Here is a 26,946-nt window from a genome sequence, read left to right as displayed (position 1 = left end):
TATGTAGTACACTGCTCGATTGTTGCGTTCGCTGTCCGACTAATAATAGCCACGGTCGTAGGCAACCGCTGGCTCAAACTCGGCCAACCTAGTCAGACTCCCAGTCCACGCAAGTACCAACCTCCCCATCGAGCAGTTGACTAAGGCCAAGGCACGTTCGTTGGATTATTTGCCATAACTCCGGCCATGAGAAGCAAAGCAGGCCCCGCCAGGACCGCTTCACTCAGCTTCGATGCATGCTAGCTTGCGTGATCCCTATGGCTTTCGGCCTGCGTGTCCACGCCAGCCACTTGCCCGTAACATTTCTGCTTCAAGTAAATATTGCCTGATGCCCCCGCCTGGCCCTCTACAGATCAGCATGCTCCTCATGATGTACCTGAACGAAACGGTTTCACAATTTCGTCGAGGTGACACGGCAAGCCCCGTAGCATAAGCATCAAGATACCGATCACCAGCGCGGATACCAAGTTCGTGAGACCATAAGCGTGCACCTGGCGATGCGAATAATGTGCCCGCCGGAAGTTTTTTCCCTGACTGTGTCATCCGGTGACTTCCCAAAGCATCCGGCTGCGGGATATGGTCGCAGTTCGCAAGCAGAGCGGCGGGATTTCGCGGGCTCCAGACAACGGATTTCGGCCACCTTGTTGTGCCCCCTGGATTGGCAGCAATATCAGGCCCCACCGAGAAGGAAGTCATTTGGATCACGACATGTTCAAGATTTTGTGCGTACACTAGGCAATCGCGAATGAACTCGCAGATTTGCGAGACGTGGCGACTGACAAGACGGCAGTGAGTGGCGCCGCATGAAGCCGAGCCGGCCGCAGTTCGGGCAGGATTGCAGTTGCATTCGTGGCTTTTTTTGCGGACCCACGTCAACGGGGGAGATCCCGGCCTGCCGAGAAAGAGGCTCTTTTGAGGCGGCGATACTACCCACATGTTATCTGTTAGCCGTCTTGGCTTGGATAGGGCTACTCGCGAGATTCCAGGGACACACTATGAGCTGACAATCTACAGGATTCAATGTGTAGCAAAATTATTCTGCCTGCTTTCTGCCATTCTGATTTCTCTGAGATATACTTAATTCGTTGTGTTATAATTCTTTGCCTTCGCCCCGGCCTCGCATGGGCCTTGCTCAGCGCTAGCAAGCTTGCCCTACAACGTCAGCAGGTTATTCATTGACTAGCAGGGCTTTAACATGAATAAAGCGTACGGATACAGTCCGGCGTTGACCTTGGCCCGGGCGGTGAGTGCGTTTTTTCTCGGTGGGATGAACGATTTGCAAAACTAACTATTCTGGCTCCCAACGCCAGATGGAGGCTGTCGGCACACTAGACCGTAGCTAGCAACATCGTGCATCTCAGAACACGGCAAAGCGGCACGCCGACAGAGGGTCTGTGTATGCCAGTGACTTGGTAGCTGCCTTGTAAAAACTCTGCAGTCAACCTCACACACCCCGTAAGCGCTATGTAGACCCGTCAGCCCTGGGGTACGTGGGCCTTGAGACAATTCTCGAAATAGCGCTGTGGGGCGTCGTCGGACTAGCGCGCGCGATGTCCTTTGTGGCGTGGCTGCTCATCGTTCTCGGTCTCGGCATACGTGATCATATTGGACTTACAAGACGTGGATCGATTTGTAAAGGATGTGTACTTCCTGGTCACCGTGGAAATGCGGTGCCAATTAGGCTGATCAGTGACCGTGTAGGGGCGTAACCCGCGCTGACTGTTCCAATCCCCAGTAGCCAGCCACCCAAGGAAGCTGCCGAAGACGGTGTAAGTCGCATCTCAGATGGTAGCGTTATACGGGCAGCCCAATGTAGTGCGTCGAATGGCTGCCTCTTATAAGCAAAGGCACCGGCTGCGGATCTGTATTGCCAATTGGACCGGAGTGCTTTCGTAGCCCAAAAACCCAAAATTGTTTGAGAAAGCTACACTACTTACACCAACGTCACTATAACAAAATCGCTGTGACACTCAAAATGACCTCATCAGAGAATAATGCCGACATTCCTACCTCGGATCTGGAAAGAATCTGGGGCTGGAATGCGACGGTACCGGAACCCGTCAATCGTTGTGTTCACGATTTGATTGCGGAAGTAACATCTAGGCAGCCAACGGCCGAAGCCATCTGTTCCTGGGATGGATCCATGACTTACGAAGAACTCGATAACTACTCAACACGGCTGGCGTTCCATTTACTTGGCCTCGGTGTTGGCCTGGGCAAAATTGTGCTTCTATGCTTTGAGAAGTCAATGTGGACGCCGGTGGTGATGCTGGCCGTCATGAAGGCCGGAGGCGCCTCGGTGGCTGTAGACCTTGTCCAGCCCGAGGATCGCCTGCGTGTCATTGTTCAGCAGGTTGAGCCTGTCTTAATTATCTCCTCGCTCAAGCAGCAATTTGTCGCGAATAAGCTGCTGAGTTCTATGCCGCCGTCAGCCTCGGTGGTTGTCGTCAACGAGCAGCAGCTCGCTCAGTTGCCCCCCCTTCAAAGCGGCGATGCGCTGCCCGCAGTCGACCCCAGCAGTCTCTTATACATTGTCTTTACGTCAGGCAGCACAGGAAAACCAAAGGGCGTTTCCATCAGACACTATAATCTCAGCAGCGCTGTGAAATACCAGCAGTCGGCGCACGGCTTCAAGCCCGATTCCAGAGTATACGATTTCGCCTCGTATGCATTCGACGTTGCCTGGATGAACGTTCTGCACACATTCACCGCGGGCGCTGTTTTATGTATCCCGTCGGAGGAAGACCGACGAGACAACTTTTCTGAATCCATCGTCAGACTCAAAGTGACGTACGCCGAGATGACGCCAACAATGGCGTACGTTCTGTCACCCAAAACTGCGGAAACTCTGCAGACCATCGTTCTGGGCGGCGAAAAGGCCCATACCGAAGCACTAAATCGCTTCCCCAAAGATGTCGAGCTGTTGAACACTTACGGGCCTTCGGAATGCACGCCAACCTCTACCATCACAACCATTGATCGAAGCGTTCCGTTCTCCGGTAGTATAGGCACCGGCTACGGTGTCAACACGTGGATTGTATCACCATCCGACCACAATTCGCTGGTCCCTATCGAAACCGTCGGAGAATTGGTGATTGAGGGCCCGCTTGTCGGCGCAGGATATATCGGCATGCCTGAAAAGACTGCTGCCGTTTTCATCAACGACCCGCCTTGGCTGACCCGCGGCGCGCCAGGCCATGCAGGCCGCAGTGGGCGCGTCTACAAGACTGGAGACATTGTGCGGTATAACCAGGAGGGCGAGATTATCTTTGTTGGTCGACAGGATACCCAGATCAAAGTCAACGGTCAAAGAACCGAGCTCGGCGAGATTGAGCACATTGTCAAGGAGTGCCTTGAGAAAACGGCAGGCGACTCTAGAGCCATTGTCGAGCACATTATTCCGACAAGCTCGAAAAGACCAGTCCTGGTGGCGTTGATGGACATTGATGCACTGCCCGATGGCGAAGGCTACTTTAAACTCTTGAGGGAGAAGGGTGCTGTTCTCGAAGAGCAGCTTACCCGACGACTCCCCGCCTACATGACAATTTTCGCCTTCATTCCAATCAATGGCTTCCCTCTCACAGTCTCGGGCAAACTCGACCGCCGGGCTCTTCGAGCCAAAGCAGAGGCCTTCAATCTGGAGCAATTGACAACAATGAACCCCTGCCGCAAGGAGAAGCGCGCGCCTACTACCGAGACAGAAAAGACGATTCAGCATTTGTGGGCGGGCATTCTGGATATCAGTCCGTCCAGTATCGGAGTGGACGACAGTTTCTTGCGTGTTGGTGGCGACTCCATTACTGTCATGAAATTTGTCACCCTTGCGCGTGAGAAGGGACTGCATCTGACTGTGGCCGAGATTCTCAAGAAGCCTCGTCTGGGTGACCTCGCCGCATGTGTCAGCGAGAATAGTGGACAAGACGAGACAGTGAAGCCCTTCTCCTTGCTTCAGCCTAGTCTCAGGGCTGAAGACATTCGCTTCTACGCGTCCACTATTTGTTCTGTCGCGCCCGAGAAGATCCAGGATGTCTTTCCTTGCACGCCGCTGCAGGAAGGACTACTTGCGTTGACGGCAAAGCGCTCAGGAGATTATATTGCGACAGAAACTTTTGAGCTGCTCCCTGAAATTGATGTCGGCCGTTTCCGCTCCGCATGGAACACTTTTGTGACGCAGACGCCTATTCTTCGCACGCGGATGATTGATATCCCCGGCCAGGGCATCGTGCAAGTTGTCATTGAGGAGGGCGATATGCTAGCTAGTGGAGACGATTCTCAGAGTCTCGATGACTATATTCGTCAGCATGAAAAGGTGCATATGGAGCTCGGTACACCACTTTTACATGCTCGCCTGGTACAGCAAGCCAAGGGCAACCATCTCATCTGGACGATCCATCACGCCCTCTTTGACGGATGGTCGATCCCTCTCATGCTGTCTCTGCTCGAGACCATCTACCACGCTAGCGACGCTTTGCCGCCAGCACAGCCGCCTTTCCAAGACTTTGTGAAGCACATTGTCAAGGGTGATCAGGAGCAGATTAAAGCATTCTGGAATGGGCAGCTACAGAACCTGGAAGCTCAGCCATTCCCTGCACTACCGGCACCAGACTACGAGCCCAAGCCTACTACCGTCCTTAATCGCCAGATCAAAGATGTGCAATGGCCACAAGCTGGTGTGACTCCGACCATGGCGCTTCGTGCCGCATGGGCAATTGCCATTTCCCAGTACACTAGCTCAAAGGATGTCCTCTTTGGCGCAACAGTGGCTGGACGACACGCTCCTGTACACGGCGTGGAGTCCATGATCGCTCCGACGATCGCGACGGTGCCTCTCCGCGTTCAGTTCGACACTACAAAGAGCGTCAGTCAGTTCTTGACAGATATGCAACAGCAGGCGGTGGACATGATTGAGTATGAGCAGGCTGGCTTGCTTAAAATCAGCCGCGTGAGCGCTGAAGCCAGAACTGCCTGTCAGTTTCAAACCCTGCTCGTCGTCCAGCCCAACAAGTCGGAGACCAAGTTTGATTCTACCATCTTTGCGCCTGGCACCGAGGAAGAGGAGAACAGCCCAGACTCTGGATTCCTTGGCGCCTTTGACACGTATGCCATCAACATTATTTGTCACCTGGAGCCAAATGGCGTGTGGCTTCAAATCAACTACGACAGCGACATTTTTGCCAGCGACAGGACAGAGCGCATGGTCACGCAGATGGAGCACGTGCTGCGACAGATGAGCATCCCTGGGAATCTTGACAACAAGCTCGCCGATGCTATTACCATGAGCGAGACCGACTTGTCCGACATCTGGAAGTGGAACGCGCAGGTTCCCGAAGCAGTTGACCAGTGCGTCCACGAGCTGATCAAGGTTACGACGCAGAAGCAGCCCGACGCTGATGCCATCCACGCGTGGGACGGAAAGCTGACGTACAAGGAGCTCGACGTCTGGTCCACCAAGCTAGCCAACTACCTCACTAGCCAGGGGGTTGGTATGGGCTCCATCGTCCCTCTCTGCTTTGAGAAATCCATGTGGACGCCAGTTGCTATGCTGGCTGTCATGAAGGCGGGCGCTGCATCCGTCGCAATGGATCCCGAGCAGCCAGAGCAGCGACTACAAACAATTGTCCAGCAAGTCCAGCCCAAGTTGCTGCTATCGTCGACAAAGTACCATGGCCTCGCGGACAACTTGACCACGTCAATGGCGGTTCAGGTCGTGGCAATTGACAAGGAATGGCTGGCCCAAGCACTGCCTTCTTCCGAGGGTCTTGCGCTGCCTGTGGTCGAATCAAGCAGTCCACTCTTCATCCTCTTCACCTCTGGTACTACTGGCATTCCTAAAGGTGTCCTGGTTACGCACTCGAATTTCAGTACTGCAATCCGGTACCAGAAGGACTTTTTCGGCTACAATGGTCCTGAGGCGCGCGTGTATGACTTTTCTTCATACGCCTTTGACGCAGCCTGGCTCAACTTGCTGTTTTCGTTGACGGGCGGCGCTTGCTTGTGCATTCCCTCGCAAGACGAACGTCGCGACGATCTGGCTGGTTCGATGGAACGATTCCAGATCACCCATATCGACATGACACCCACAGCTGCCAGTCTTCTCACCGACGCCGCTACTAAGAGATTGCACACCTTGACTCTGGGCGGAGAGCGACTCCTGCCTGCAGACGCAAAGCGCTGGTCAAAGTCAGTCAAACATGTCAACAACATGTATGGTCCAAGTGAATGCACAGCTACAGCTACAATCTTACGTGTAACGCCTGAAATGGTTAGCGACAGCATCGGATTTGGTGCTGGTTTGTGTACATGGATTGTCAATCCACAGAATTCTTCCTCCTTGGTGCCTGTGGGCTGTGCTGGAGAACTTCTGCTCGAAGGCCCCCTCGTCGGCCCAGGCTACCTCGGCCAGCCAGACAAGACTGCAGCAGCGTTCATCGAAGACCCTGCCTGGCTGGTCAGCGGAGGCCGACAGGGACGTCTGTACAAGACCGGTGACTTGGTCCGCTACCACAAGGACGGCAGTTTAATCTTCATGGGCCGAAAAGACACACAAGTCAAGTTCAACGGCCAACGTCTTGAGCTGGAAGGAATCGAGCACGTCATCCAAAAGTGCTTCACCGATGTTGGGTACAGCCGCGCTGTGGTCGAGGTCATCACACCGACGCAAGGCAAGAAATCAGTCTTGGTGGCGTTCCTGGACATCGGCGTCGCAGAAAAAGACGACTTCTTCAAGTCAATGCACGAGCGCCAAGCGGATATCGAGGAGAAGCTCGCGCAGTCTCTCCCGACCAACATCATCATCAGCGCCTTTATTCCACGAAAAGGCTTCCCGCTGACCACGGCGGGCAAAATCAACCGCCAGTCCTTGCGCACTGAGGCTGAAGCTTACACGCTGGACGAGCTGACGGCCCTGAACCCCTACCACAAAGAAGTTGAGAAGCGGCCGCCCACGACCGAGGCCGAGCGCGCGATCCAAGAGCTCTGGTCTTCGACCTTGGGCATCAGTCCAGACACCATTGGTGCGGACGATAGCTTCTTGCGTATTGGTGGTGATTCTGTCAGCGCCATGAGAGTGGTGGGACTTGCGCGTCAAAAGGGCGTGTACCTGACTGTGGCAGAGATTCTCAAGCGGCCTCGTCTGAGTGATCTTGCTACCGTCGTGGGCACGCTGGTCGAGCCTAGCCAGCAAGCTATTGCACCATTCGCGCTGGTCCGATCTGGTGCTGATGCGCAGCAGACACGACTCGATGCTGCCAAGCTCTGCTCAGTCAATCCGGAGCAGATCCAGGATGTGTTCCCCTGCACGCCGCTGCAAGAGGGTCTGCTTGCGTTGACGGCGCGACGCGCTGGAGACTACGTCGCGCAAGAAGTCTTTGAGGTGCGTCAGGAGATTGATATCCCGCGCTTCAAGGAGGCGTGGCAGAAGTGGGTGGCCAACACGCCTATCCTCAGGACGCGCATTATCGACTTGCCTGGCCAAGGGCTCATGCAGGTCGTGGTTGACGAGGCCTACACATGGCCCGAGACGGCTACCGCCGACTCCTCAAAGGACCTTGACCACTATATGAGCACGGACAACAAGCACCCTATGGGCCTGGGTGTACCTCTGATGCGTTTCCGACTGGTCCTTCAGGAACAGCGCCATTACCTTGTCTGGACCATTCATCACGCTCTCTATGATGGATGGTCAATGTCCATCATGTTGAGCACGCTGGAAAGCACCTATAAAGGTGAGACCCTCGCACCAGCGCCACCGTATCAGGCATTTGTGCAGCATGTTAAGAGCATCGGCCAAGAAAAGGTGGCCAAGTTCTGGAGCCAGCAGCTCCAGGACTTGGAGGCACAGGCTTTCCCCTCCCTGCCTTCGCCCAACTACCAGCCCGACTCTAGCCAGTCTATCGTCCGCTCCATCAGCGGCTTGTCGTGGCCCAAGACAGACGTCACCCCCACTGTGGTGCTCCGAGCAGCCCTTTCCGTCATCATCGCGCAGTACACGGGCCTGAGAGACATCATCCTCGGAACGACCGTCGCGGGTCGTCACGTTCCTGTCCCTGGCGTTGAGCGCATCGTGGGCCCAACCATTGCCACCGTGCCTTTGCGCGTGCAGCTGGATTACTCCCAGAGCGCCACGCACCTCTTGGCTAGCATGCAGGACCAGATGGCCAAGATGATTGAGTATGAGCAGGCAGGTCTGCTGCAGATCAGCCAAATCAGCCCCGAGGCCAAGGCCGCCTGCCAGTTCCAGACGCTACTCGTTGTACAGCCTGACGAGGAGACCCAGACTGCCGCGGGCCTCTTCGCTCCGGATACCGAGGAAGAGGACGAAATCAACACCGAGCAGGGATTGATCGGAGCTTTTGACACGTATGCCATCAACATCATCTGCCAGCTGAAGCAGGGCGGTGTGCGCCTCCAAGTCAACTACGATAAGAACATTGTTGCAGCCGAGCAAATGACAAAGATTATCTCGCAGATGGAGTTTATGCTGCAGCAATTCTGCGCCTCAAACCTCGACAGCAAGTTGGCTGATTTCATCTCTCTCAACGCTGCAGACTTGTCTTCTATCTGGGCTTGGAACTCGGCCGTGCCAGAGACTGCCAGTCAATGTGTGCATGATATCATCGCGGCAACTATTGCTAGACAGCCTAGCGATGTGGCCGTGCATGCCTGGGATGGGCAGCTGACCTACCAAGAACTGGATATGTGGTCGACCCGCCTGGCGCATCATCTGGTTGCTCTTGGAGTCAAGGGCTTTGTTCCTTTGTGCTTTGAGAAGTCCGTCTGGACGCCGATCGCAATGCTCGCAGTCATGAAGGCTGGTGCGGCATCGGTAGCCATGGACCCGTCACAGCCAGAGGAACGTCTCAAGACGATTGTACAGCAAGTCAAGGCTACGTTGGTTCTGTCATCCGCGAACCATCGAGACATCGTGGACAGTCTGGTGGCCTCTACAGCGGCCAGTGCCGTAGTAGTTGGCGAGACGACGCTGGCTCAGCTCCCGGTTCCTGACTCGGCTGCCAAGCTGCCTGTCGTCAAGCCGGAAGATCCGCTGTATGTCGTGTTTACCTCTGGCAGTACGGGCAACCCTAAGGGCGTCTTGGTCACACATTCCAACATCGCCAGCGCCATCAAGCATCAACAGCAGGCTCTTGGCTTCAGCAAAGCCTCGAGAGTTTACGATTTCGCCTCGTACACATTCGATCTCGTCTGGTGCAACCTCCTTCAAGGCCTTGCCGCGGGAGGCACACTCTGCATCCCAAGCGACCGGACAAGAAGAACGAGCCCCCTGCAAGGTATTGGTCAGCTTTCGGCCAATGTGTCGCTCCTCACTCCTTCCACCATTCGCGCCCTAGACGTGGCCGGACTGGCGAACCTCGATACGCTCCATCTGATTGGCGAGTCATTTAGAAAGAGTGACATTGCAAACATGTCCCACAAGACGGCCATCCACAACATGTATGGCCCGAGTGAGTGTACTACATTCGCAACGCTTCATCGCGTTCCAGAGGTCCGCGGCTCGGAAAAGACAATTGGCAAGGGAGTTGGCCTGAACACGTGGGTCACTGAGGTTTCCGACCACAACATCTTGACACCCGTCGGCGGCGTTGGTGAACTATTGCTGGAGGGACCTCTAGTGACTCTGGGCTATATCAATGAGCCCGAGAAGACCGCCGAAGCCTTTATCGAGGATCCGGCCTGGATGCTCCGCGGTGGGCCGGGGCCCAATCAAACTGGCCGCCATGGACGTCTCTACAAGACAGGTGACTTGGTGCGTTATCACCAAAATGGCAGCCTGAGCTTTGTTGGCCGCAAGGACAACCAGGTCAAGGTCAATGGCCAACGCCTCGAACTGGGAGAAGTCGAGCATGCCATTCAGAGATGCCTTCCCGACGGCACCGATGCTGGCGTTGTCGTCGAGCTTGTTACACCCTCAAAGGGTGTAAAGCCAATCCTGGTTGCCTTTGTGGACGTGCGTTCATCTGTGTACACGTCCAATGGCGACGCGACCGAGACCCTGAATGCCGCCCTGAAGCCGATTACTGCCGGCCTCGAGGACAGGCTCGCAGAGCAGCTGCCCGCTTACATGACGCCCTCTGCATTCATCCCCGTCCTCGGATTCCCGCTCACGGCGAGTGGCAAGATGGACCGCCGCAGTCTGCATGCCAAGGGCGAGGCACTCACACTGGAGGAGCTGACGGCAAACGCCGGCTCGCAAGAGAAGCAGGCTCCTCAGACCGATGCGGAGCGACAAATCCAAAGCCTCTGGTCCTCCGTGCTGAGCATCAGCCTGGACAGTATCGGTAGAGACGATAGCTTCCTGCGCATCGGCGGAGACTCCATTAGCGTCATGAAGCTCGTTGAGGCAGCCCGCCAGCAGGACATCTTCCTCACCGTAGCCGACGTCTTCAAGAGCCCTCGACTAAGCGACCTTGCGGCTAGAACCAGCGAGCGAGGCCAGGTCCAAGTCGAAGATGTCGCCCCATTCTCGCTTCTCCAGCCAGGCCTCACGAGCGACGAGGCGCGAGCCCAAGCTTCCGCGCTCTGCTCCGTCGCCCCTGGCCAGGTGGAAGACGTCTTCCCCTGCACACCGCTGCAGCAAGGTCTTCTTGCTCTGACCGCAAAGCGCGCGGGCGACTACGTTGGTCAAGAAATCTTCACCCTCCATGAGAGTATTAACATGGCCCGCTTTAAGGAGGCCTGGAAAGACTTGGTTGCCACAACGCCTATCCTGCGCACACGCATCATTGACCTGCCGGGACAGGGCATTGTGCAGGTCGTGGTTCAAGAACAGCCGGAATGGCCTGCCGATGGCGGAAACGCCAGCGACCTGAAATCTTTCGCAGACGTCGATAGACTTCAGCCCATGGGCCTAGGCACGCCCCTGACACGATTCCGACTCGTGAACCAGGCCGGTCAGCATCACCTTCTCTGGACAATCCACCATGCTCTTTACGACGGATGGTCGCTGCTGTCTATGCTCAACTCCCTCGAAAAGGCATACAACGGTGACAAGATATCCCCGGCTGTGCCTTTCCAGGGCTTCGTCGCCCACATGGTCAACAATAACTCGGCGCAGGCAAAGACATTCTGGGGCCAGGAGATGGAGGGCCTGGAAGCGCCGTGCTTCCCCGCGCTGCCAGCCTTTAATTATCAGCCCATTGCCAGCCAGTCTCTCACACGCCAGATTAGCGGTCTGCGCTGGCCACAGGTCGATGTGACCCCTTCCATCGCCATCCGCGCCGCGTGGTCCATCGTCGCCGCGCAGTACACTGGCGTGGACGACGTTGTATTTGGCGCCACGATTGCCGGGCGCAGCGCGGCCGTACCAGGTGTCGAGTCCATGGTCGGACCGGCCATCGCGACAGTGCCCCTCCGCGCCCGACTGGGCGACCGGTCTAAGACGGTGGCGGAATTCCTCGTCGGCATGCAGGAGCAAGCTGTGAAAATGATAGAGTTTGAGCAGACGGGCCTTTCCCAGATCAGCCGCGTCAGCGCAGAGGCCAAGGTAGCATGTCAGTTCCAGACGCTGCTCGTCGTGCAGCCCATCGAAGAAACTCAAATTGGCAGCGACCTGTTCCTTCCGGACAGTGAAGACAATCAAGAGCAGGGATTCATCGGCTCATTTGACACGTATGCTGTTAATGTCATCTGCGACCTGGAACAGGACGGCCTGCAGCTGCAAATTACCTATGACGAAAACGTCATTGCGGCCGAAGCCATGACGAGGATTACCGTCCAGCTGGAGAAAGTCCTCCGCCAGCTCTGCGACGCCGATAGCCTGCACGGTAAGCTGGCCGACGTCGTGTCAATCAATTCGCAGGATTTGGACGATATTTGGAAATGGAATGCGACCGTCCCAGAGGCTCTCAATCGCTGTGTACACGGCCTTATCAAAGAGACGGTGGACAGACAACCACAAGCCACCGCCATCAACGCGTGGGACGGCAAATTTACATATCAAGACCTCGACAAGTGGTCCACGCGACTTGCCCAGCGTCTGGTGGAGCTTGGCCTTCGGGCAGACTCCATCGTGCCCGTTTGCTTTGAAAAGTCCAAGTGGACATCAGTGGCCATGTTGGCGGTTATGAAGGCCGGCGGCGCGTCGGCGGCTCTGGACCCGGCCCAGGCAGAGGAGCGGTTGGCCACGATTGTTCATCAAGTTCAGCCACAGCTGATCCTCTCGTCGTCCAGCTGCCAGAAACTTGCAGTGCGACTGGCGAAAACTTCTGGAACCACCGTCGTTGCAGTTGGCGAAGTGCAGCTGAGCCAGATTGCAGTCAAGGACGTCGGGCTGCCTACGGTTGTGCCCGAAAGCCCTCTGTTCGTGCTCTTCACGTCTGGAACCACTGGAATTCCCAAGGGTGTTGTTGTCACCCATTCCAACTTTAGCAGCACAATCCTGCATCAGCATGGTTACTTTGGCTATGACCAGTCCGCACGGGTGTATGATTTCTCGTCATATGCCTTTGACGCGGCCTGGCTGAACCTCTTGCTGTCCCTGGTCGGCGGAGCCTGCCTGTGTGTGCCTTCCGATGAAGAGCGCCGCAACGACTTGGCCGGATCAATGGAGCGCTTCCAAATTACGCACATTGATATGACGCCTACGGCCGCCGGTCTGCTGCCGGAGAGTGCCCTGCGCAAGCTGCACACAATGACACTAGGCGGAGAGCAGCTCCGTCCTGTTGACGCGCAGAGATGGGCCAAGCTAGTCAAGAACGTGCGGAACATGTACGGCCCTAGCGAGTGCACGGCGACGGCCACAATTCTGAGCATCGACTCCGAGGCAATGGTCAAGGACAGCATTGGAAAGGGTGTTGGTCTCTGCACATGGATCGTTGACGCGGAAACTACCACCTCACTGGTGCCTATTGGTTGTGTTGGCGAGCTGTTGCTCGAGGGTCCCCTGGTAGGCCCCGGTTATCTCAATGAACCTGAGAAAACTGCCGCAGCCTTTATCGAGGATCCTTCCTGGCTGACGCGCGGAGGGCCTAACCGCGCCGGTCGCCGTGGCCGCTTGTACAAGACCGGCGATTTGGTTCGCTACCATCACGACGGCAGCATCATCTATGTCGGTCGCAAGGACACACAGGTCAAGGTCAACGGCCAGCGTCTCGAGCTGGGTGGCGTGGAGCACGTCATTCAAGAATATCTCGCCAGCACTGGTGGCGAGATTGGTGTCGTGGTCGAGCTCGTCAAGCCCTCTCAGGGCCACAAGCCGGTTCTCGCTGCCTTCCTCGACGCTGCACCCACAGAGATCCAGGAGCTCACGAAGAAGCTTCAAGCCGGCCTGGAGGAAGTCCTCACCCAGTATCTTCCTACTAACGTGACCATCACGGCATTCCTCACCGTCGCCGGTTTCCCGCAGACGGCCACTGGCAAGCTGGACCGCAAGAACCTGCGCGCCAAGGTGGAAGCACTCACGCTGCAGGAGCTCACGGCTGCCAACATTTACCAGGTCGAGAAGCGAGCACCAAGCACCAACGCCGAGCGTCTGATGCAGGGGCTGTGGGCCGCGGTACTCGGCATCAGCACGGAGAGCATCGGCGCAGACGACAGCTTTATGCGTGTTGGAGGGGACTCTATCAGCGCGATGAGGCTGGTCGGAGCCGCGCGACAACGTGGCTACAACCTCACAGTCGCCGACGTTCTCCTCCACCCGAAGCTGTCCGATGCGTCGCAGAGAATCCAGCAGATCGAAGATTACGACCCTGTTGTGGATGCGCAAAAGGCACCGCTCCAGCTGCTGCCCTCCAAGATTTCCAACGAGCGTCTCGGAGCAGCCCTCCAGAGATGGTGTTCTCGCGACGAGCGAGCGCAAGATGTGCTGCCGGTCACGGACGAGCAGGCGCGCCATCTCGCCATGACGTACTCTACGTCCCGGAGCATGCTGTTTTACCACGCCCTCGACGTCTCCACTGAACTCGACTTGCTGAGCATGATCAAGGCCTGCTCGATTCTTGTGTCGCGATTCGACATTTTGCGCACCGTCTTCATTGTAGAGGGCGACTCTTTCTTGCAGGTTGTGCTTCGTTCAATGAAGCTCGAGGTACCCACCATCGTGGCAGAGCAGGATGAGAGTATCGAGAAGAGCATGACTGCCCTGTTGCGACGCGAGTCGTCTATTGCGCTTGAAATTGGTGTCCCAGTTACCAAGTTCTTCATCCTCTACTCCGAAGAGCAACAGGCTTACCGAGTGGTCTTGCGCGTGTCTCACGCACAGTTTGATGCCATCAGCTTGGGTCAGATTTGGTCAACTTTCGAGGACGTTTGCAAGGACGGCGTCAAGGCCAGCTCAGAGCCAGCTTCGACATTCTCTGCCCACATGGAGTCCGTTGTCGGGCTCGACAAACCGCAAGCAGTGGCGTACTGGCGTGATCTGCTGCAAGGCTCCTCAGTCACGAAACTGAACGAGGGCGTTTCTCACGATGTCAAGCACGGTACGGATATTTCCGTCACAAAGTCCATTTCGCAAAGTCAACTCCGCTCAATGGACTTTACCTTTTCCACCGTGCTTAGCGCAGCCTGGGCGTATGTGCTCGCCAAGCGATCACAGATTGACGATGTCGTGCTCGGCATCTTGGCACATGGTCGCGACCAGCCCGTCAGCGAGGGTGTCTGCGGACCTTGCGTGAATGTCGTGCCGCTGCGTGTTACGTTGAAGGATGGTTGGCGCGTGCAGGATCTCCTCGCCGCCGCCCACACTCAAAGGGTATCCAGCATTCCTTATACGCAGCTTGGCTCTCGCGAGATTGTTCGCAGCTGCACAGAATGGTCGCAGGATGCCTACTTTGGCACCGTGATCCGCCACAACAGCTACAGCGACGATGAAAGCCAGGCCAGCCGCATGCACATTTTTGAGTCTCTGAGCTCCGGTCCTACGGTCGACATTGACAATGTCGAGGTCCACATTACTGCGATTTCGAGCGATGACAAGATTGATGTCGAAGTCAGCTTCGCGGCGAACGTGGTTCCCGCCGATGTGGCCCACCAACTGGCCGCTGACCTGCAAGACACCATTCTGCAATTCTCCAACAGCCTAGATGCGCCTCTGCAGTCGCTGCAGGAGCTGCCCTCGCTGAAGTGCTCGCTGCCTGTGCGGCCTAAGCCTGTTCATGTCAACGGCATCGCGGCCAAGACACAGCTGGCGGAGCGATGCCCGCCCGCCAAAACGGAAGCGTTGCGCATGGCGTGGAAGAGCGTGCTTGGCGATGGCGTTGAGCTGGACCTGGAGTCGCCAGCCACCTTTTTCGATCTGGGAGGTGATTTGATCGGAGCTGGTGTTCTCGCGGCTCACGTTGCGAGCCAGGGATACTCGATGACCACGGAGGATGTCTTCCAACACCCAACTTGGCTGTCGCAGCTAGCGTTGCTCGGCGGCCGGGCGCATTGATGCAGCGGCGATGGGACCAGAAAACTTTGGCTTGACAACGCCTGAAATGTCGTTTGTGCCCAAAGATCAAAAAAAAGATCAAAAACCCCCCAAATTTCCTTTGTCTTCTTACCATATTTGTTTAACGAGTTTTGTAATATAGTTGTTTGAGAAATAGAACAGTCAAAGAAGAAAACCAATGATCCTACATAGGTCTCCGAATGATATTTTTTTGACAAAACTTCATCTTGTTGTCGGGCATGTAGTGGCGAACCACGAGGTGCTACGATGGCAGCGTGACAGCTCAGATCGACGCGTCGCACCACAAATCTGTCTCCGGCACCAACAGCTACCCGGCACCAACAACGCTGTCCTCTTCATCTCATCATGCATCCATAGTCGAGCTATCTGTATCCTCTCGAGCTCCGAGAGAAATTGCTCATCATCAGCACTTCACATCTTTGAATGGAGTTTTTAAAATTGGCCTTTCCTTCTTCTAAAATGGCCGAGCTCGGGCTCGGTCTTAAGGTAGCGCCGGTGCCCGCAAAAAGCCGGCCGGCGTCATCCATTTTAAATAAGGCTTCCGCCGAACAGAGATCCTGACGAGACACAATACATCCTCAGTCCGCCATTTGCACGACCAGCCTCTCACGCCTCATGTTCGCGCCGTAAACAAACATCAACAACTCACACACACGACCGCACACATCCGGATAGGATGCTGCAAAGTCGCATACTGGGACGGGCGGCCCGCAGCGGCCGCTGTCGCGTGCCTCGCCTCCCGACCTCGACCCTTATCAGCAGCACCCGCCACGGACAATGGCTCCCGCGACGCGGCGTCCAGACCGGCGGGCCTTTCAAGCCTATGCGCCCCCCCACGCCGCAGGAGCTCGGCCGACCGCAGGCCGCCAAGCAGTTCAAGCGCGGCCGCAAGTGGACGCGGCGCCTGCTCTGGACGGCGGCGGTGCTCGGCGGCATCTACGCCGTCGACAGCCAGGTGTACGCGGCGGGACTGACGCGCACGGCGCGCACCTTTGGCACGACGCTGCTCGTCGCGGTCGACTACAACATCAACTTCCGCGCCGAGCCCTGGTTCGGCGGCTCCGTCGCCGACCTGCACCGCCGCAGCGCCGAGCGCATGGCCACGCTGCTGCGCGAGAACGGCGGGCTCTACCTCAAGATGGGCCAGGCCGTCGCCATGCAGAGCGCCATGCTGCCGCCGGCGTTTCAAAAGATGTTTGCACGCATGTTTGACGACGCGCCCCAGGACGACTGGCGCGACGTCGAGGCTGTGATTCGCGCAGACTTCGGCAAGAGCGTCGAGGAGGTATTTGGTGTCAGCTTTACCGGCAAGCCGGGCTACGGCGTCATGGAGAAAAAGGCGAGGGCTAGTGCGAGCGTCGCCCAAGTGCATTGGGCGAAACTGCCTGATGGACGAGAGGTGGCGATTAAAGTGCAGAAGCGGGACATTGCCAAGCAGATTTCATGGGATCTGTGGGCGTTCAAGTACGTTTCCCTCGTGGGAGTGATTTGAACACCAAGTATACTAACCTTGTCATAGGAGCGTTGCCTGGATCTACTCGAAATGGTTCGACATTCCCTTTTACAGCCTCGTCCCGTACATGGCCGAACGCCTCGAGCTCGAGACCGACTTCGTCAACGAGGCCAAAAACTCGGAGACGATGCGCAACCTCATCCACAACGAAAAGAGCATGCGCGGCCGCGTCTACGTGCCTACCACCTACCCGGAGCTGACGTCGCGCCGCGTCATGACGGCCGAATGGATCGAGGGCGTGCAGCTCTGGGACAAGAAGACGCTGACGGGCCGCTGGCTGGGCGGCCGCGGCCAGGGCACACCCGGCGCGCGCGTGCCCCTGCCCGAGGTCGACATGGACGCCATCCGGCGCGAGGTGCGCACGCAGCCGAACGCGGACCGGCTCAAGCCGGACCGGCAAGAGTGGAAGGGCCGCCGGGGCCAGGGTGGCCTCGGCCTGTCGACCAAGGAGGTCATGGCCACGGTGACGGACCTCTTTGCCGCGCAAATCTTCAAATGGGGCGTCGTCCACTGCGACCCGCACCCGGGCAACGTCTTCATCCGTCGCCTGCCCAGCGGCCGCGCCGAGGTCGTGCTCATCGACCACGGCCTCTACGTCTACATGTCGCCGACCTTCCGCAACCAGTACGCCGAGTTCTGGAAGGCGCTCATGACGTTTGACAATGCGACGATATCGCGCGTCACGGCGGAGTGGGGTATCAAGGGCGCCGACTTCTTCGCCAGCGCGACCCTCATGCGTCCGTACGAGGGCGGCAGCGGCTCGACGCGCGCCGCCATCCTCGACATGGACGGCAAGACGGCTGCCGAGCGCCACCACGCCATGGAGCAAAAGATGAAGCAGGGCCTGCGCGACATGCTCGCCGACGAGGACAAGTGGCCCAAGGAGCTGCTGTTTATCGGGCGCAACATGCGCATCGTGCAGGCCAACAACCAGTACATGGGCTCGCCGGTCAACCGCATCAAGATCATGGGCGAGTGGGCGAGCCGCAGTCTTTTCATGGATGCGAGCCTGGGGTGGCGCGCACGCGCGCGCAACGCCTGGCGGCACGTCCTGTTCAAGGCCGTGATGACGGCTTCGGACGTGGCCTTCTACTGGTTTAAGATCCGCCAGTGGCTCGGGTTGGGCGGCGGCATGGAGGACGTCATGGAGCAGCGGATGAAGGACATGGCGCAGGACATGGGAATTGAGCTGCAAAATGATGTGTTTAGCGGCTGATTTCTCCAGCACATCGCGGTTTTGCATTTCTTTTTTATTGGTCATTTCGTAAAATACCATTGTCGTGCACGTGGATGAGCGGGAAAAAGTGCTTTTCATGCGCGGAGTTTTGGCGGCATCTACATGTACAAACTAGACTAGAACATCTCGGCTTCATTTCGGGGTTTGCAGCGAGGCGGGGTCTGCAGCGAGGAACTAGAACGTATAAACTCTCCTACACAAAAATCCAATCAACTAGAATAGATATGAGTCTTATCAAAAAAGCTGCTTTGAGGGTCGTCATTCTCGATAACAAGCAGAAGTAAATTGCGGCAAGTTTGTAACGTCGGAGATAGAAAAACACCATACATGGAGTTTTTTGTGCAATGAGCCAGAAAGAAGTAAAGTAGCCGGCTAGTTACTAAGAGAAAATAAGGAGAAAGACGAGAGAATCAGAAGAAAGAGGCGAGGGTAGTGGAAAAGAGCGAATGAGGAGAAAGAAAAGAGATGGAGAAGAAAGAGAGGACAATAAGAAAGAGAGGACAATAAGAAAGAGAGGACAATAAGAAAGAGAGGACAATAAGAAAGAGAGGACAATAAGAAAGAGAGGACAATAAGAAAGAGAGGACAATAAGAAAGAGAGGACAATAAGAAAGAGAGGACAATAAGAAAGAGAGGACAATAAGAAAGAGAGGACAATAAGAAAGATGGACAATAAGAAAGAAGAGACGACAATAAGAAAGAAGAGAGGACAATAAGGAAGAAGAGATAGTAAGGGGAAAAAGGGAATGAAGAGAATAAAGAAAAGGAGAGAAAATAAGAAACAAAACAAAAAGAACGAAGGAAGAAATAGAAGGAATAATAGAAGGGAAAAGAATAACACACCTTCTTATATACGACACAGGGTGAGTCGTGACGTTGGGCATCAGTGATCTCAGACTCCGATCTACCGGAGAAAATTATCATACGGGTTGGCAAGAGGGAACGAAGGCGGTTTGTGTTATGCTCGGAGCTAAGTATTCTGTCAACTCTTGCTTCTCCAACAGGAACTCTTGCTTCTCCGACAGGAATTCTTGCTACCAACTGATCGCCTCCGCGCTGGACCCCGAAGGCGAGCCTGAATAGCTGAGCCATTGTTGGTCGGGCGCGCTGACGATAACTAAAGGGCGAGGCGCATCATTGTTAGCCTCATTTGCTTGAAGAAGTGCTCCAGAGCCTCGGGCTTTGAGCGAAGGCACTGGGCAGGAGGTCAATTTCTGATCAGTGCTTTACGCACGCGCCGTGAACAGCCTCCGACACTCGAAATATAAAACGAGGAGCATTCCCAACCTCAAATCCGAAATCTTATCCAATAACCAACATACAACCACCGGCCACCACACATCTCTACCCACTCTACCCATTACCACAACGACTTTACCACAAGACTTTTACCCGTTTAGCCATATAAACACACACCATGACTCATACTCATAGATGGCCGCTCTTCTACGATACCCTTCTCGCCAACGGCATCCCTAGGGATGCCGTTTTCCTGCAATGGAAGGTGGCCAAGGTACACATTGATTGCTATACGCTTGGCCCGGAATGGAACGAGGCAAGAGACGGGGACGCCGTGCCCGACGACTATCGCACGGGTCAAGAATACGATTGGCCCCGCAAGGTTGACCAGAACCACTGGGTCATCATCGTCGAGACGGAGGACGCTCGTCAGATTCGCCTGGAGATGGTGGACATGTGGAACCCAAGAACAGTCGAAAGTCGGCCGGGCGTGCTCATGCTGCACAGGCTGGCCTACAAGGGCCCGTCCAAAAGCATGCTCTACCGCGCGACGTACACTTGGAGTGGTCCCCCTGCCACGATCCGTCAGTTCCTGGAGCACACGCTCAAGAAGGGCTGGCACAAGTACGAGATGGTAGAGACCGACGAGGGAGTGAAAGGATGCCGCTATCACTTGTAAGTTTTGAGCAAAAAAATGTGCCATCACGAGAAGACTTGAGTGTTTCTGCGCACGCGCGCGCGCGCGCGCGTGTGTGTGTGTGTGTGTGTGTGTGTTTGGACTAACGTGTATTTCTCTTCTTTCTTCTAGGTCAACCATACTGTCTAACCTCGCGCAGAGCGGTTTTCTCAACGAGGAGTCGGACAGAGGCAGCCACATCGACAAAGCCATGATGTGGAGGTACACAAAGAACAATGATATGGCCCCCCCCGCACTCTTGACGACTCATGCGGGACCCTACAAACAGGGCAAGTTCTGGTGAACCCCCACCCTTTGACTGTTTTCGTCAAGTGTAGACGTGCCGGGGCGAAAGCAAAAGAAAAACAGGGACGGAAGCACGATGCGGCACATCTTTGATCAGAGGCCTAAGGCGGAAGATGCGATGCTAGAGAAGCCAACACAGAATATAGGCGTAGAGACGATGGATCAGGTAGAGCTATAATTACGACAGCGAGGCGCCTCGTCTACTATTCAGACGGTCAAGAGAGCGCTTTATAAATAATGTTAAAAATTTTTTGTAAAATAGTCAAGTAGTTGGTTTAACTTTGTTTGTTTTTCTGATTTCTCTTGTTTATTTAATACTCTCTTCTTTTTATTTTCTCTTCCTTGGTCTTAATTTGCATGAAGAACTTTTGACGCAGACATATAGTTACCGTAAACAGCAAGGCTGTATTAACATTTGCTTTTTGTTAAAAGGAATGGCTGCAACCCATGTTCATAAATTTGTGTTACTCGGCTGCTTTTTCTACCTTTCGGTTGTGAATGCTAAAAATACAACGCCTAGCCGCCATGGCCATTGGCCGTGTCAACGAGCTGCTCGTGAAGAGGTTTCGCCAACTTTTAGCCTCCTAGATGAAACTTGTGAAGCAGGGCAAGCTCATCAGAGATACGGGGGTGGATGCCGGCGAGGCACCAATCAGGAAGTGCGATTGGCTCGCTTACCCCGACGTCGAACTAGGTGACGTCGCGATGGCTGCACCGATCCGGCCCGCAGAGACTTTGACGACCTCGCGCGAGGGGCACAATCTTTTTAAACGTTCCAGGGCTCAATGTGGTGAGAATGATATGGGAGCAGGTGTCAAAATCATCGTGCCCTAAATACATTGATATCGTGGTCATGGTGATGATAATTCACCAAGTCTTCCAAGTTGCTCTGCCTGTGACGAATTTCTGGCCAATGAGAAACCAAAAGGCCTCGCCGAGGTTGCACAAGGTTTAGCTCTCAATCCTGGACGAAACAAAGAGCAGAGAAAGTCGTCAGGCAAAGAGTCGCATTTACACAGTGGCATCGGGCGCCAAAGCTCCAACAGCGGCCGGTGAGAGGCGGTCTCTCTTTCTCTCTCTCTCTCTCTCTCTCTCTCTCTCTCTCTCTCTCTCTCTCTTTCTCTCTCTCTCTCTCTCTCTTTCTCTCTCTCTCTCTCTCTCTCTCTCTCTTTCTCTCTCTCTCTCTCTCTCTCTCTCTCTCTCTACCTAGTGGTGGTCCACTCAGGCTCAGTAACTAGTGCGTGATGTGCTGCAGGTACGCGCCGACACGGGACGAGGCCATGCTACTGGCAAAGAGGGCATTGCAAAGGGGTGAGCGTCCTGTTCCCATTTTACATATGCCGGCGCTGCACGACGGAACCTTGTCAAAACCAGTCTCCCATCGTCGTGCATGCAGCAGTCTCACTGAACCCGGATGCCACGCGTGACTGTGCTTCTCTGCGTCGTGCGTCCCTAGCAGGGTCCAACTCACTAATAACGCGCAATCCCTGCAGACAATGAGAACAACGGCGCCGTCGCGCGCCAGCCCCATTGGTTCCTGCAGTAGTCTCGGCGCGCTGGGCTGCAAGCGGATGGGGGAACATTGATGCCAGAAAAAAGTGCGCCATGGGGATTTCAATAGTTCTCTAGCAAGTGCGGATCCTCCCGCGCCGTCAGTGACAAAGAATGCCGCGATGGTACAAGACGGCGTGCCAGTGTCAGCTCACTTGTTGCGTGCAAGCCCTCTTCTCGGAGGATTTGCATCACTCTTTCTTCTTCCACCTTGTTCCTTGTCGCGGGTTACATGGCCCCCCTGGCTCCCGTTGTTTGGGATTGACAAGGGTTTTTGGGTGGCATGAGGGCGTGAGGGCAGATTGGCAGAGAGGGACATTTCAACGACGCGCCCGGGTTGAGCGGAGAGAGGGGAGCTTGTCAATGCCTGCGTGGTGCGTGGGTACAAGGCTCCTGGGGCATGATTTGACAAGGAGAGAATTTCATCTTCTTGCTCGACCAAGGGAAAAGGGAGAGAAGAAAAAGAATGTTTGAAATAGATGAAACCGAAAGCCACAATTTTTTAGCCTCCATGGGGCCCGACGACGACCGACGACGCCATCTCGTCCCTCTTCACACCCGATGCAAATCTTTTGTCGGGCTGTGAATGCTTTTCTGTCTTTCTTTTTTTCCTTCTTTTGTCTCTTCTTCTGCCGAACATGACACGTGCTTTTGGCAGCCCAAAAATAGGTGAATCACACAGCAAATGGGCGGCACCAGTTAAATGTCTCGGTCTCCCACGTCGCTTACAGTCCTTTATCCGAAAGGTCAGGGTACTGGTAGTTGCAACGTGCGACAAGTCCAGATGAATGCCAGCTAAAAACCAGTGGAGCCATGCAAGAGCTGCAAAGGCAAAGAGGCAAAGAGCATGTTGTCCTCGTCTGATTATTGGACGTGTCGCAAGACGGCAGCCCCTGTTCATCTCCCTCGTCCACTTGCGTGGTTATGCGCCGCGAGCTTGGCTCGACAGGCGTGTGGAGCAACGCGTGCCTCGGGAGCTGAGAGGTTGAGAGGGCTAATATCCATGGGGGGGTTTTTTTTCCCTTTCTTTCTTGTTGCCTTGCTCTTCTCTGCTTTTCACGTCTCCGTACGAGGCCCCTTTGATTGTACTGGTATGTACTGAGTAGCCGCACTGGCCCCGAGGCCTGCCGGGGGCAGCTTAGCGCCGAAGCTTGGGGGGCTGCCGACTGAGTATCCGGTTGTGAGAAAGCTTCAGGCGGGAATCAAGGCACAGAATGAAGAAGAAGAAGAAAAAAAAGACAAAGTTACGCGCGGGATATGAACTGGAGGAAAGCATCATGCATAACAAGTCAACTACTCGTAGCAAGCAGGCCAAAGAGCCAAGGCCGAGGTGTCCACCGCCCGTAACTACCAGTACCTACCTACCAGTAATGATTAAAGATCTACTGTGCAGGGCATCCACAGCGGGTTAACAGAGATTAGCGGCTGCGCGCAGTGGAGGCCCGCAGGGGTTTTGCAGTGACCACCCCCCCTACAAGTTCGCTGCAAAGTCCCCTGACTTGCCTGACAAAGTGGCCCAAAACGTTGCAGCGTGCAGAGGCCAGAGCCCACAGCTGCCCCGTGGGAATCTCTCGGCGGTTTGGCGCTGCGGCCGGGGATGGGACGACTGTCTGGGCCAGCGAGTAAGTTGACATAGCAGTAACTACCTACTCCGTATCCGTAGTTATTAGACAGTCTGCGCCGTAACGAGAGAGCACAGGGCGAAATAGGTGGGGTCGGCGCTGGTCTTGGGAGGTTGCGCCAACAGAAAGGAGAAAGGAACCTTGGAAGAGAGCATCGCCAACGAGTCAGCAAAAGAGACACAAAGACGGACGCAAATCTTTTTAATATCCCTCTGTCTATGCTTTCAGTCGCGCACGTCCGCACGTCACGTTGAGCCAGGCGCACTTAACTGGAGCTTGACCTTGACGTCCGTCTGTCAACTACCCGTATCCGTAAGGTAGCTTTAGCACAGGTGCCGCTGCGACGCTGGGCTTATCCCTAACCCATCTAGTGCGCAAGCACCCAGGTAGCTTAACTACTGGTGACTGGGTAGCCTGCGCCAACGTCACCAGCAAATCAACCGTGCTGTTCAAGCAGATGCCGAAGCTAGATTCCCGTCTCGGACAAGGCCATTCTTCGTCCTCCGCACTAACGTTAACTCAGTTAATCACAGGGTCCGCAGTGACCATTGCCATGGGCCAATTGCCAAGGTCCCCTCCTCCCAGGTCCCCAAGTAACTAACGATAACCCTCCCCTCCCCCAAAGCCACCCGCTGCAGGGACCCCTCCGCCCTCTCCATTCATTGCTTTAGGTACCTACACCCACTGTAGGTAGGTAGGTACCAGGCTCTAGCCCATCCCCGTCCCTCCCAGTCGCACAGCCTGCAACTACCTACCAGTGATCGGTCTCCGTACCAGTAAACTCGCCGCGGCGCCTCCATCCCATCCCGCTCGTGTCGCCTCCTTTTTGCTGCCGATATTTTTCTTCCTTTCTTCCTTTGTCCCTCACTACCTCTTCTTCTCCTCTACCTCCTCCTCCTCCTCCTCCATCGCGTCCTTTTCGTGCTGCCCATTCGCTCGCCGTTTGCCAACCCGTACCTACCGACGTCACTGCTGCTAGCTCGCCCGTTCTACAGCGCTAGCCCAACCGTTCAGTGGCTGACAGCTTTCGAGACCCCCCGCCGCGCCGCGACGCCGTTGAACTGCGTTTGCTGCTGCAGACACTCGCAAAAAAGAAAATATACTTTGACCGTTGAGGCCTCTTACACTCGTTTTCTTCTTCCTCCATCTTGTGCGCCGTCATTCTTGAAAACATCTGCGCCAGCTTTTTTATGCTTCATCTATACATTTTGCATCATTTCCTAGCTTGCGACTGCTCGCGCGACACGCCCGCCTACGCCTACTACACCAAACCGCTCGCTTCCTAGCCTCGACAAACGGCACACACACCTTGGCAATAGCTTCACGCCTCGCTCAACTCCCCGTCATAATAACCATGGAGACTCCCGCGGAGCCCTCTGCTACGCGCCGCCCCAGCTTCGGCAGCCTCCTCCGGCGCACTAAGAGCGGCGACCTGGGCAAGAAGGCTCAGGCTGCTCGCGACGCCGAGCTCCAGCGCCAGCGCGAGCGCCGTCCGCCTCGCCTTCCCGACTTTGCCAACACCGGCAACGGCCAACAGCTCGCCAAGGCCCTCAGCACCCAGCTGCGTCTCGATCCCACCCATTTCTCCCCCAACGGCTCCCCGGCGCCCTACAACGGCCCAAACCACTTCAACTCGGGCCGCCAGGACTCGTCCTTTGGCAGCAGCATCACCAACGCCCGCAGCTACACCAGCAGCGTCGCCCCGCCGCCCATCCCCGGCACCCAGAATCCCACGGCCGTCCAGCAGCCGGCATTTGACCCCTACGCCGCCACCGAAAGCATGACGCATCGAGGCAGGTACAGCTACGCCAGCAGTGCCATCAGCACCATCAACAGCCCTAGAAGGGTGCGCCGTCGCAAGGATCCTACTCCATTCAAGTAAGTCGCCTGCTCATTCGCTCACATGCTTGTCTGTCTCGCTCAGCCCGCATTGTGACACTTGCCTGTCTCGGAATCTTTTCCGCCACCATTACACCCGCCGCTGACCCATCTTCTAGTGTTCTCGTCATTGGCTCCAAAGACTCGGGGAAAACCTCGTTTCTCGAATTCCTCAAAACCGCCCTCGCCCTGCCTCCCAGACGCCGGCCCAGAAAGCAGGAGCAGCCGGAGTACCAGGCTCCGCTGCCTGCCGAGGGCAACTTTGTTCCTCACTACCTCGAGACTGAAATTGATGGTGAGAGCATTGGCCTGACCATTTGGGACTCCGAGGGCCTCGAGAAGAATGTCGTCGATCTCCAGCTCAGAGAAATGTCGGCCTTTATCGAAAGCAAGTTTGAGCAGACCTTTGCCGAAGAGATGAAGGTGGTGCGCTCGCCTGGTGTGCAGGACACCCACATCCACGCCGTCTTTCTCATGCTCGACCCCTCTCATATCGACCGCAACATTACCAGCGCTCGCAAGGCGCAATTGCACGCCGAAGGCCTCCAGAATGGATTCCGCTCCGACACGGCCAAGGTCACCGGTGCCCTCGACCACGATATGGATCTCCAGGTCCTGCGCTCGCTCCATAGGAAGACGACCGTGATCCCCGTCGTTGGCAAGGCCGACACAATTACGACCAAGCACATGAACGTCCTCAAGCGCGCCGTGTGGGATAGCATACGTCAGAATGGACTCGACCCGCTTGAAACCCTCGGTCTCGAGGACGATTCCAACAGCGTCATCGACGAAGAGGATGAAGATGTCGAGGCCGACTCCGACACCCTGCCCCAGGACAATGGCGGCGACTCTGACACATCGCCCGACTTTAGTCCCGTCAAGCGCTCGCCCGGCAAACGCGTCTCGTCGCAAACCATGATCCGCCACAAGGCCTCGCAGGAGAACAAGGAGGAGGAGCTGCCCTTTTTGCCGCTGTCCACCATCAGCCCCGACCTGTACGAGCCCAGCGTCGTCGGCCGCCAGTTTCCCTGGGGCTTTGCCGACCCGTACAACGAGACGCACTGCGACTTTCAGCGGCTCAAGGAGGCCGTCTTTAGCGAGTGGCGCACCGACTTGCGCCAGGCCAGCAAGGAGCAGTGGTATGAAGGCTGGCGAACAAACAAGCTCAAACACCGCGAAAACTCGTACCGTCGTCGCTAGGGGACCTTCATCTACGACGCTGATTTGCCTTTGCTGATCAAGTTTATACCATGACTGCGTTTTGTCATATGCAAGATAACTACATCTGACACTGCCTTTTGTCAAGATACAGCAGATACCAATTGAGTATCTTGTGGTCAAGATACAAAATACCAACATTGACACTGGCTTTCGGTCAACAAATATGTTAATTGACACTGCCCGTGGTCAAGACACAAAATACCAATGCGGCGGATCCGCATCTCTCTGTCTTTATACATGTTTCTTCTCCTTTTCTCTCTTGTTCTTCTTTTCCTCGACCCTTGCCTTTTCTGCCAT

At 55.7% G+C, this 26,946-nt stretch overlaps 4 protein-coding genes across 6 annotated transcripts; all 4 read left to right on the top strand.

Moving 5' to 3' along the window:
- Positions 1–1,975: 1,975 nt before the first annotated feature.
- LMH87_002388 (uncharacterized protein) lies at positions 1,976–15,385 on the top strand (the record flags this gene model as incomplete). Of its 3 annotated transcripts, none has more annotated exons than XM_056193833.1 (2): positions 1,976–7,724; positions 7,769–7,776. In XM_056193833.1, 2 exons carry the CDS (start codon positions 1,976–1,978, stop codon positions 7,774–7,776), a joined length of 5,757 nt encoding a protein of 1,918 aa, XP_056050831.1. The 3 variants fall into 3 exon arrangements, with proteins under 3 accessions (XP_056050831.1, XP_056050830.1, XP_056050829.1); XM_056193832.1 differs by lacking the exons at positions 1,976–7,724; positions 7,769–7,776 and adding exons at positions 13,062–13,084; positions 13,153–15,385; XM_056193834.1 differs by having other exon boundaries at positions 1,976–15,385.
- Positions 15,386–16,082: 697 nt separating this feature from the next.
- On the top strand, positions 16,083–18,135 carry LMH87_002387 (uncharacterized protein; the record flags this gene model as incomplete). The annotated part of the gene is made up of 2 exons (XM_056193831.1): positions 16,083–16,870; positions 16,926–18,135. The coding sequence occupies 2 exons, from the start codon at positions 16,083–16,085 to the stop codon at positions 18,133–18,135; spliced, it is 1,998 nt and encodes a 665-aa protein (XP_056050828.1).
- Positions 18,136–19,573: 1,438 nt separating this feature from the next.
- LMH87_002386 (uncharacterized protein) lies at positions 19,574–20,375 on the top strand (the record flags this gene model as incomplete). The annotated part of the gene is made up of 2 exons (XM_056193830.1): positions 19,574–20,070; positions 20,204–20,375. The coding sequence occupies 2 exons, from the start codon at positions 19,574–19,576 to the stop codon at positions 20,373–20,375; spliced, it is 669 nt and encodes a 222-aa protein (XP_056050827.1).
- Positions 20,376–24,904: 4,529 nt separating this feature from the next.
- Positions 24,905–26,628, top strand: LMH87_002385 (uncharacterized protein; the record flags this gene model as incomplete). Its single annotated transcript, XM_056193829.1, has 2 exons — positions 24,905–25,428; positions 25,548–26,628. 2 exons carry the CDS (start codon positions 24,905–24,907, stop codon positions 26,626–26,628), a joined length of 1,605 nt encoding a protein of 534 aa, XP_056050826.1.
- Between the last annotated feature and the right edge of the window lie 318 nt (positions 26,629–26,946).

The sequence above is a fragment of the Akanthomyces muscarius genome, chromosome 3, assembly GCF_028009165.1.
Source record: "Akanthomyces muscarius strain Ve6 chromosome 3, whole genome shotgun sequence".
NCBI lineage: Eukaryota > Fungi > Ascomycota > Sordariomycetes > Hypocreales > Cordycipitaceae > Akanthomyces > Akanthomyces muscarius.
This window is presented reverse-complemented; position numbering and strand designations above follow the sequence as displayed.